Source organism: Crocodylus porosus, unplaced genomic scaffold (assembly GCF_001723895.1).
Source record: "Crocodylus porosus isolate Cpor-Errol unplaced genomic scaffold, CroPor_comp1, whole genome shotgun sequence".
Lineage (NCBI taxonomy): Eukaryota > Metazoa > Chordata > Crocodylia > Crocodylidae > Crocodylus > Crocodylus porosus.
Window position 1 is genome coordinate 13,131,004 of NW_017728913.1, and position 11,620 is coordinate 13,142,623.

Consider the following 11,620-nt stretch of genomic DNA (forward strand, 5'->3'; position numbering starts at 1 on the left):
GGAAATATGAGGTTTGTTACAGCATTGTGAATCATCTTTAATCTCATACTTTCTTATGTAAATTATTTTCAGACTGAGAGAGCATACCAAATGTGAATGAGTAGAGCATGCTAAAGTAAGTCTTTTGCTGTTTCTACTACAAGATGATTACTATAAAATTAGGATGGTCCAATGATTAAAAAATTTGATCAGGTTTAGTTGCGTGATAAAAAAACTAGTCGCTGTTAATCACAATTTTAATTGCACAGCCAAGAACTCAAAATTATGCTCAGAAAAACTGAAAATTATGCACGTATTTATATGGTTTAAGGGAAGTGTGGGAGGAAAGTTGTGAAGGTGTGGGGGGCTGTGAGTGTGTGGGGGGATTTGGAGCCCAGGGAGGGAGAGGTCTCCGCATGCTGTGGCAGGATGCACGGTACTGTGGGTCAGGAGTCAGAGTTAGCAGCAAGGCTGGGGAGACTGTGGCTTGGAAGTGAGGGGTGTGTGCGTGTGTATACACACGCACACACACACACACACACACTGCCCAAGAGTTAAGTCTGTGGAGGGAGAGGGACAGAGTAGAGGGGGGCAGATTGAGGCCCCCATGGTGAAGGAGGGAGTGAGGCAGGGGCAGGGGTGAACAGGGCCTTGGGGCTGGGGTGGTTGTGGGACAGCCATGGGTGGCTTGTCCAGAGGTGTGGGGGGAGATGGCTTCCCACCACCATGCGCTCCCCTGGGGGAAGCTTGGAGGGTATGTGCCCCCTAAGTTTTGTGCAGGGTGGCAGCAGGCTGCCTGCTGCAGGCTTGGGGCTCTGTGCCCTGCTGCTTTTGCCCCAGGAGCCATGTACTGGGCGCACCACGTCCCCTGTCCACCCGGAGGCAGGGGGCACAACATGGTGTTGTGCGTCTCCCAGGCCAAAGGCAGCAGAGCACAGAGCCCCGAGCCTGCAGTGGGCAGCCTGCCTCCGCCCCATGCACAAATCCAGGGGGCACGTGCCCCCCCATGCCTGTCCTGAGGGTGGGCATGGCAGTGGGGAGCTGCCCCTCCCTGCACCCCTGGATGAGTTACCCATAGCTTTGTCCCATGACCTGCCTGCCCCACTCTCTTACTGTGGGGGTCTCGATCTCCGTCCCCACCCTTCCTTCCCTCTCCTCCTTCCCGTTCCCCTCCACAGAATTATAGGTGCAGTGCTGCTCTACATGCAGTGTGCAGGCTGCAGCTGCTCGTGTGTGTCTGTGTTGCCTCCCCCCACCCCCGCTGCAGCCACCTGGAGCCCGCATCTGGGCTGCCCTGCAGTCCTGTGTACTGTCACTGCTCCCCAGCTAAGCAGCCTAGAGGCAGTGGAGTGGAGCACGGTTGTGGGCTTCAAAACCACATGTGTGCTTAACGCATTAAAAAAATAACACACAAACCAATTAATGTTTGAATCGCTCATGTTAACTGTGATTAATTGACAGCCCTACTATAAAGACACAAAATTAAGTCTGCCATGTTGATTTTTTTTTTGCTCCTTTAGAAACGGTTCATGTAGAGGACTGAGTGTACCACTTGGCAACTAGTGTACCAAATGGCAAAAGACAAAATTGTTAGATGTAATGAGACCAGAATGCGGACAGTCTGGCCTATTCTATTGGCTCAGGCTGCCTTCCAAAGCCAAGAGGCCAAGGCCAGGACTAACTGCACTGGGATGGGGATAGTCTAAAGGCTGGGTCCAAGAGGTGAGCCATGATTGGATGCCTGATGTAAGAGTTTAAGAAACTGACAGGCTTTGGGAAATGAGCAAGTAGTGAAACCAGCTAAATATAAGGAGCAAGAGAATAGGAACACTATCTGAGCACTAGGGTTAAGTACAGCCAGTTTATACGGTTGCGGGGGTTGTGGGAGGAAATTTGTGAAGGTATGGGAGGGCTGTGGGTGTGTGGGCTGGGGTTGGAGCCCAGGGAGGGAAGGAGGGGTCTCCGTATGCCCTGGCAGGATGCATGGAACTGTGGGTCAGGAGTGAGGGTTAGCAGCAAGGCTGGGGAGGCTGTGGCTTGGAAGCGAGGGACACCCCCCCCCCAACAGGTAAGTCTGTGGAGGGAGAGGGAAAGATTAGAGAGCAGAGTCAAAAAGCCTGAGACTGAATTGATTCAGTCTTTGCATGTTAGTCTAAACTGCACAGATTACATTGAAACAGAAGTGAACAGATGTTTACCTTTGATTCAGGAAATGCAGGCACATGCCTGCAGTGGCTCAGGCCAGAAGCCAGTGGGTGCTAGAGAATGGCTAGCTGTGTGTTCACTTCCTCTTCCTGCTGGCCGGAGAGCTCCAGGATTTGCAGCCCAGACTTACAGCAGCAGGACTCTGCAGGGTTGCTCATCATTTCCTCTTCGTGCTTCCACGGGGCAGTTTCCCCGCTCCCCCACACCCCTCCTCCCACAGACTGGGCTGCATTCCCAGCTGGATTTGCCCCCACCCACTTGCCAGCCAACCCTCACTGCTCCATCTAGGGGGCAGAGGGAAGGGGCCAGCCTTGCTCTCTGGAGCAGACATCCCAGCCCAGCCTAGGGCTGAAAAATGCTGGGAGACTCTGTTTTAACGTAAACCAGGAAGAGGTCTGAGACAGAAGTTCCATAAATCAGTTTGACCAAAATCAGTTAAGTCTGATACTACATCCAACCAGGGCTATCTTAAATCAGTTTCAGCTGTTTTGAAACTGCTTTATGTGCACTGAGCTTCTGTTCTGTCACAGTTTTAAACCAGTTTCTGATCACTTAAACTGGTTTATGTGTAACTTCTGTCCCTAGCCCAGATGCACAAGAGCCTGCCTTACCTGCCCTGAGTCCTACAGCCAAATGAAACTAAAACACAGGGAGCAATTTTCAGCAGTCAACCTTATAACATCCCCAGGTAGATAGAGTAGTGCAGGGTAGTTCGCTTTTAAATTGTTATTGGCCCAAACTGGAGGGATAGTCTTTGACCTGAGCTATCAATATGTTGGCTCTGAGACCCTGATATTGCAAAACTGAACTGTGTTTTCCAAAGACAGAAATCTGAATTGTATATTGCTGGAAGATTTAGGGCTTTTGTATGGGAGATCATTTGAAACTGTCTCTATTTCAAACTTCCAATAGGGCACTACAAAGAATGGAGAGGAAAACCAAAGAGAAGCTGGTAGGTCCTGGCATTATTTTCATCATCCCTGCAGTGAATAGCTGGATGGGAAAGGGAAGAAGCCGTGGAAGATCCAACACTCAGGGTATCTGGCAGATATCCTATATGGTAGAGAACAAGCTGTTTAATGTTGCCTTTCTGTTAACTTTGAGGAATGCCCTCTTCCTTGACAAAGGAGTGGGGGAAAACACCATTTTCTGGTGCATTTCATCACCAATAGATACGTTCTGTCATATGCCAAGGGAACATTGAATTGTCATTCTGAAGATAGAGTGCTTATAAGTACTTTTTAAATCCAGCTAAGCACATTGCCTAATTAAGGGAAAACTAACCTTACAAATTTGAAACAGGCCCATGTACTGGAGAAGTCAGTGAACTGTGGCTGGCAGTTACAGCTTTCTTGGAAGGGACTAAACATGTCCACAAGGAGAGAGTACTAAAGGTTTGATTTTCTAAAAGGGATAATGCAAGTTCTGTCAGCAAAGCTCTGCTTATTCAAAGGTAGAACCACGCAGCTCAGCAGGAGATGGAAGCAATAGAACTTGGGCAATAAATGTGTGATCTGGGCAGCAACTTGAAATCTTGCCTAAAATAAAATTAGTTGGATGCAGGCTGTATTATTGTTCAGTCTGTAAACTATGCATCACACAATATTTGATTGTGTGTTTTATTCCATGTTGTGTGAGCTCCAAACTCTGCCATGAACTTTGCAGAAAGTTAGAAAAGGTAAAGTTAGGGGGGGAAAAAATTCTTGTGGGAACTACCACTGGCAAAGAAATTGAAATGCTCACCCTCAAACATACAAGTTGTTTAGGAGGTTGTTTCTTATCATTCTTGGCTTGTTGTACTGATCTTACCAGCTAAGATTACTGGGTACTGGTAGCCTCAAGGAATACCCAGAATGGTATGGGCAATTCAGCACATAGTGTTCTCCATGTGGGATTTGCGTTGCTGCATGCAATGTGCCATTACTGTTCATATGATGCCTAAAATCATTTAGGCTTTCACAGAATGTATTTGTAAACTCAGGCTGGATTGTATAATCAATCTAAGAACAGGCAAGAATGCAATAAATTAGATCCATAAAAGAGTTGGGGAGTGAGACCAGAATTGTATAATGAGTGTCTATTTTAAGTGTGTGTGTGTGCGCGCACGTATTGTGGTGATGCCATGTCAGATTACTTCTTTTTTGTGTATATCGAGGATTTTTTTTTTATTATTTGGGCTGGGAAAGTAAGGGTGAGGCAATCAAGATGGTACAAAAAGGGATGAAGCTGTAGAAAGAAAAGAAATGGAGGAGAGTCTGAAAGAGTTGGCTAGAAATAAGTAGGGACTGATGGGTAAAGGATGTGAACAGAAAGGAAATGAGTAAGGCAAACAGAGGTCTAAATGTGATGGCTGTCATGACTTCCTTTTATCCTGAAATGCTGTTATCCTAGTTCTGTCATTGTGGTTGGCTTGTTTGGAGGAGGTATTGTAAGCCGGGGTGGTAAGCCTTTCCTATTGAGGCTCCGCTGTCTGGGGACGTACAACCGTTGGAACCAGTACCCTGTAGCACATGCTGTTGGGTCTGAAGTGAGAACACATAGGAGAAGAGCTGAAAGGTTTTGTATTCACTTCTCCCTTTCCCTTTCTAGGCGGAGGCTGGCTTTAGAGGTTTTGTAAGCAAAGCCACAGAGTGGGCACTGCTGAAATAGTTGTTTTTTGGACACACAACTGAATTCCATGGTACTAGTCCTGTATCTGGCTTGTGTTTCTGCGTGGTGGTGGTTGGGACCAATACTCCCTCCAGCGGTGCAGTAGGCAGCTTTGTGCATTTGTTTACCGCTGTTAGTCATTGATGGGTCTAGGGCATGTTAACAGTGAAACCAGACCGTGCTACCTTCAAGCATGTTCTGCTGCTCCACTCATCCTATCTCCCAAACAAGAATCAGCATTGCTGCATTTATGTGTTGTTGCAGGTAGGCTCTTTGACATTGAGTTGCTAATGCAGACATCTTTATTTGTAAAATGCCCAGAAGGGAGGAAATCATGCAAGTATATGAACCTAAAGACTGAGGTATACAGGTCTATATAAAAGACAGAGTTAAATCTGTTCATAAAATGGTAAAGTTGCTTTTATGTGTGTTTTTTTTTTAAATCAGACCTTCAAGCATTTGTGACCCAGTTTCAGTGTAGCCACTTCATTATCCACCTTCAGATCTTTTCTTAAGACCCTCCTTAGCTATGATTTTGCAAAAGATTTGACAAGGGTTAGGTTGCTAGTGTGCCAATCTGTCTGTATGCATCTATTGTTTCTTATCTTCAACTCTGTCTATGCTGTGGAGTCTATTAGGTATGGACAGATGACACTTACGCCAGTTTAAATGCTGGTTAAACCTCAAGTGGACAGATTTACAAGCCCGTTAAACTAGCTTAAAACTGCCTTGAATTGGTAAAAGTGGACCTGGAAAATCAAGTATTCCTTTGAACCAGTTCACTCTAAACAAATTCATCTACTATCCCCTTTTGTTTGTATTTTTTTTTAATCAATGCACTCCCTTGTACTACTTATTTAATAAAAGCTACCTTCCTAACAATCACCTGTGTCCTCAGTCCCTACTTGACCACAGCCCCTCATCAAGCCTCCCATCCTCTGGAACCCAGAAGCTTGGATCCAAGCACTCTCAGGTACCTCAGGCACATTGCAGAGCTCAGTCAAGTGCCAGCTACTGAACTTTACTGAACTCATGTTTAAGAGAGAAGAAGAAAAGTGAAAATGCCCCAGGGCCACAGGTCACCCACCTCTGGTACCCCTGAAGTGTGGGTGCATGCACCCCCCCTCCACTAACCCCTTGTGATGCTTGATGGGCTGTGTTCACTCCTACTCCCTGCTGCTGGAACCACAGCATTTCAACCCCTACGAGGTAACTGTTCCACCTAGAATATATGGCACCGTATGTGTGGTCACCTTTGACCTGTGATAATTGTGAACTGGTTCCCAATCAGTGATATCTGGGAATGATTCAACTGTTACGTGTGTCCATACCCCAGGTTGCTAGAGCTGAGTCAGCAGACCTCTGTTGGCTAAGCAAATGAAAACTCTCTTTTGTTGGCATAGTCTGTCCACACCAGGGGTTACATTGGCAAAGCTATTTGGGGAGTTGCACTGGTAAAGCTTCTTTTTGTTCTCTGTTTTACAGAACCCAGCAGAACAGTCTTGAGGCCACAAGTAAGGCTGTCGGACACCATACCCATACAAATAATCTATTGTGTAAAAAGAAAAATCCAGATACAGTGTAGGATCAAACAAATAAGAGGCACCTATCCTTTCTATAGTATGCTGTATTTTAAAAACATCATAAAGTAAAATGCAAACTATACTTAGAAACAGCTAAGAATACAGGACATTTTCCTTCAAAACAAAACCCAAGTCATAGAAAATAAAAAGTTAAGGGGGCAGAATTAAGCATTACTGGGCATGTCTACACATACATTAATGCACCTTTTCTAATGCATATTAAATTTAGTACCTTCCATGTGAGGTATTAAATTAATGGGCATTAAGTTGCTCTATGTGCAGTGACACATTTTCATGCTTTTTTAGTGACGCTTAATGCATACTAGACTATTTTATTGCATATTAGCATAATGTCACATTTTTTTATGTGATGCTTTAATGCTCAGTAAAATAGTCTACTGTGCATTAAAGAACCCAAGTAGATGCTCCCATTGTTCAGCTTTATATTGCCTAGACCACTATTGATAATACACGCCAATGCTTTCTAAGACTTTTACTTCCATCTCCACCAGATGCCCAAGAGCAACAAATGCTCACCCTTTAATGCAAAACTTCATAAAAGCCAAGGTGTGTGGTTACTATTCATTAAAAGTAATGGACAGATGTGCTGCTCTTTTCACGCATCTGGGAAATTGTTATGCTTAATAATACTGTAGATTTTGCATTAGAGAGGAAGTTTGATGAAGAAAGGTCATGTTATTCAAGGTTAAAGAGGTTTAATTTCAAGCTTCCAGGCATTGGAATTTATTATGCCTTTAAAAAAGGGGTGGTTGGTCACTGGCTAGGGAAGATGAGGTATTGGGGGTGTAGTAGGCATCATAATCTGCTGATAAACAGCAGCAGAAATGTCGGTCCTTCACCTATCAGGAAGGAGAGAATAGGGTGCCTACTACACCCCCAATACCTCATCTGCCCTAGTCAGTGCCCAACCACCCCTTTTTTAAAGTGTGAAGCAGTACATGCGTAGTGTTCACTTGATTCTGCATATCCAACCCACATTAGTTCTGGTAGCCCTTACAAGGATTAAGGTAGAGATTCTTCCTTTTCCTTCTCCTCTTCTCCCACAATTTTAAGTCCCTTTGTAACCATATAATGCCTGTCACAGCACAGTAGGGCTGTGTGAAAACAGATTTGTTCATCTGCCATATTGCCTGAAGCAAATTGTTTCATTCAACCCAAAATGAAATGCTTAATTTTTTAGGGTCACTTATATGAAAAGTAAAGAAAATAAGGAAAAGACTAGACACAGAATTTGGATCTTCCTCTGACACACATTCCATGTTTTGCTCAATAAATCCAGATTAGAGAGCTCAATCAGAACATAAGAAATCCAAATTAAATCCTGCCTCTATCTGAGAATACTTGAATCCACTTACTCTACATCTCAGGATAGTGTCCTAACCAGCAGTTGTGCACATGTACACATATTCATGGATTTGCAACTTCTGTTATTGGCAATGTTAACTATGTATAAACAAACAGTTACAGGAATCTGTGCATTTTATATTAAGGTTGAATATCCTAACCTCAAGTGTAAAGAGACTGTATGAAGTAGAGCAGCTCTAGTAAGAGGAACTAAGGGAGACTCACCTTACAATATTTTATAGCCTGCTGATTAAAGCCCTCAACAAAGAGAAAGGAGACCCAAAGTGAGTTTCACTGTCTTGCAGATTCACAACAAGGATTTGACCCATGGTCTCCAGCTTTTTAGGTGCTTGTTCTAAACACCAAGGTGGGTCTCTCCCAGTTTTTCTTGTTGAAGCTGTTCCGCTATGTACAAAATACTTAAATTGTTACTGAGAAGGAGAAAGAGACTGTGTCCTTCAAGCCTGGTGGTGAGGATACTTTTTGGGAGGCAAGTCACAGAAATTTTGCCTCTGCTTCAGAGAACATTCAATTACTTATACCAGTGATTGCTGTCAAGTACAAGTTAACAACAGTCCCGTATACACACCCATCCAGATCACTCGAGACCCCCACGCAGGAGAACTAACCTTGAACCAAATGTAGCCTAGCACCGTGATGTCAAAAAAAAAAAAGATATCAGTACCAATGGCAATGAGATAAAAAAAGAGGCCCTCAAATTAGATAGTCCAATTAAAACTGTGCTGTGCTTGCCCTCTTGTGACCAAACAAGCTCAGTACCACACAAACTAAAAGAAAACGCCCCCTTTCCTGACAGCTGAGCTGACAGGAGAGGGAGAGATGCTTGTGTTGAAATCTGAGCAGACAAAGAAGAATCCGTTTGTAGTCATGATTGGCTGACACAGAGTAAAACCAGATAAGAAAAGTTATAAAAACTTTCCCCTGTCCTTTGTTCGGAGAGACCGTCTCCACCTTGGGTAGAGACACTGCTACACAACCCAAAAGCAACTACGTAGACTGTCTCCCACCACCGATATTCTCCAGGTGTAACCTGACCCTGCATGCAAGTCTTTTTGACGTTAAGCTCTCAGAAGCCTCCGTAGGCTAGCAGCTCCTGATCGATCTAATCAACGCCTAACTCTGCAACCAAGACTCCAGCCTACGCTGCAACCCTTGGTAGCGTAAGTAAACAAACTTTTCTGTAACCACGAGTGTAACGACCGCCTGACTCCTAGTCGCTGTTAGTACCCGCCTGCCCGAGTATGTTGATCATTATCAACCCACCGGTCCCTCACCGGGTCGGGACAATTGCAAACTTTCTAGAGCACTGGACCTTTGTGAACTCCCAACATTTCTCACAGACCACTGTGCACACTTACTGTGCACAGTAGATTTTAGTTGAAAACATGATATGATGTACTATGGGTCCAATGCAATCCAGTTTACCTGTGGGTCAATCGCCATGATTTCATAGACCAGCATTTTGAAACCACTGATTCATACAGTATGGAACAGTATCAACAGAATACCCTACCTCTCCCAAATTAACCAGCAGCCTGGTGTTTGGGATACTCCAAGAGGTAGAAGACAGGGCAAAGCCTTTGTGACAAAGGAAAATATTGCGTTTCACACATTCTGGAAAGGTGTTCTACCCCTAAACTATTATGTCAAAAGGGGGACAACATCACCACTAGTTTTGTGACTCTAGCCCTAAAAATATTTTTTCTAGCCAAGTAATGCATTCAAGAAAAAAAGATCACAAATAGCTTTATAATTATTAAAGCCACAGTTTTGGCTATTTTACTGTTCACCCATGAATTTCTGCCAGCTGCACCACACATCTCTACCTATTTAAGGCCTATATCTTAGCCTTGGTCTTTTTACTTTACACTGTTAGCATAAAACCTTATTACTGAACACTGGCCTCACAGATCATCAACATTTAATTTAGTCCTCACCACAGAATGTGCTTGCTACCTCGCATTTAGTTAAGGCCAAAAAGAAAGAGATTATTTTATTTAAAAAAACAGCAATATCCTCTCTGGAGGTTTCCTTTCTAGGAACAGCATTATCAGGCCTTCGCACTCCAAGCATATAAAAAGAATAAGTTGCTTATGCTGCTGCAAAAGCTTATGTTATCCTTGTGCTCTGCAAAACTGCATATTGCCAATTTCAACATATAGTGAAAACTGCCATTTTTGATTTCCCCTTGCCTTGCTTACCACTATTCAGATATTGGACACTGGTTTATAGTATCTATGTGAAAAGGATGACCCTGTGAAGCATTTCAATTGTTACTTCTGCTTGCACCCGTAAAGGGGTTTGGAAGTTTGGCTGCCTTTGACATATAAACTTGATTTTTAGATCTTGTCTGAATGTAAAATGATATGGTACCTTCTACTACTTTGCCCTGTGTTTTGAATGAGAACTAACTTAACCCTATGTAGACTACTCATTTGGGACCAATTTCTGACTTCCTTACTCATGTTGAATAGAACTCTTATTTGCTTTCTGATTAACTACCTGGGGCAAATTATTATTCAGTGGAAAAAAGAGTGTTGGCCCTCAAGGTCTTGAATGTGCATTTTCCCTAAAATGAACAAGCCAATACAAGGCTAACAAAAAAATTAACTGGTGAAATACAATGAAAAAGAACAACTGATCTACTTAGGATGTGCACTTAGGTGTTCCACAATAGAGACCAAATCAACCTAAAAAGAAAGGATGCGGTAGCCGATGTTGATTCAATTTAAAATCAGGTGTTGTGGAATAATGTTTACACAATGTCAGAGCTTTGGACATGAACTTTCCTCACGGAAGGTGGTGGCTTTATCAGTAACTCCTTGTAGATGTAACTTTGCCAGGTGGGCTCCAAGGAGGAGGGGTTTCATCTTCAAGAATAACCTGGAGCTTCTTTTGCTTTTTCTCAATCAGTTCCCTCCTCTCTTTCCTTTCCTGTAAAAAAGAATAGGCTGTGTCAAAGCAGTACTATGTCAGGGAAAAATTAGGGGTTATCACTGTATCTCATCTTCTGTAAAATAAAATAAAATAAAATGAAATAAAATAATAATGTGCAATGAATCTAATGTACTACATATATACTTTAATTCAAAAGTGAGTGTCAGCATGCTAAGTAATTTCATGTCTTACTCAAACCAGAGCATAACACAGGGCAAAGCAAATAATACCTGCACTAGGCTATACATATTTGAAGTGTGAATTTCTTTTTCAGGAGGACTCCTAAATCTCAAAGTAAAACATACTGCTTTCATTAAAATGGAGTTTGGTAAGCCCTATACTGTAACAGAACAGGACTTGAACAATTAAATTAAAAATATGCTTGTGTAATTTTAATTTTATATTAACATTGAAATGAGGTTTTATTTGATGGCTTCAAACTTTTGGGCATTGCGTAGTTAGAACAATGAAGGGTAAGCAGAGTACTTCCAATTCTATGTTGTGCATGGCATATTCACATTTTTCAAACAAACTATTACTATTTCACAATGTAATAAATGAAATTTTAGTCAGGTCTGTTTTAAGATATTTACAATTTATTTTGCCTAGAATCTTGCTATTCGAATAATGGGTAGTTTTTGTGAACAATAATTACCAGTACTCTTTATTCTTTGCCTTTTTATAATTATATTCACTAATATTTGAAAGTAACTTAAGAAAGACTTGCAAACACTGAAAATATCTATCCAACCAGAGTGATCTTCAACTTATACACTTGCAAAATCTTAATTAATATAAACTTAAATGTCCCAACTGATGAAATTCTCAATTAAGATGGCAACCTCAATTTTAACAGTACTTCCCTTTAAAATGCTATACAA

General features: G+C 42.6%; 1 protein-coding gene across 1 annotated transcript in view; it reads right to left on the reverse strand.

Annotated features, from left to right (window-relative positions):
* Window positions 1–9,230: 9,230 nt before the first annotated feature.
* The window catches only part of MAP9 (microtubule associated protein 9), a 27,879-nt gene continuing 25,489 nt past the window's right edge, over window positions 9,231–11,620 (reverse strand). The window contains exons 8-9 of the mRNA XM_019534340.1: window positions 10,970–11,021; window positions 9,231–10,769 (exon numbers count right to left, since the gene is read on the reverse strand). Of these exons, the coding sequence (XP_019389885.1) occupies window positions 10,614–10,769; window positions 10,970–11,021 (208 nt within the window). The 3' untranslated portion in view covers window positions 9,231–10,613. The remainder of the gene's footprint in view (window positions 10,770–10,969; window positions 11,022–11,620) is intronic.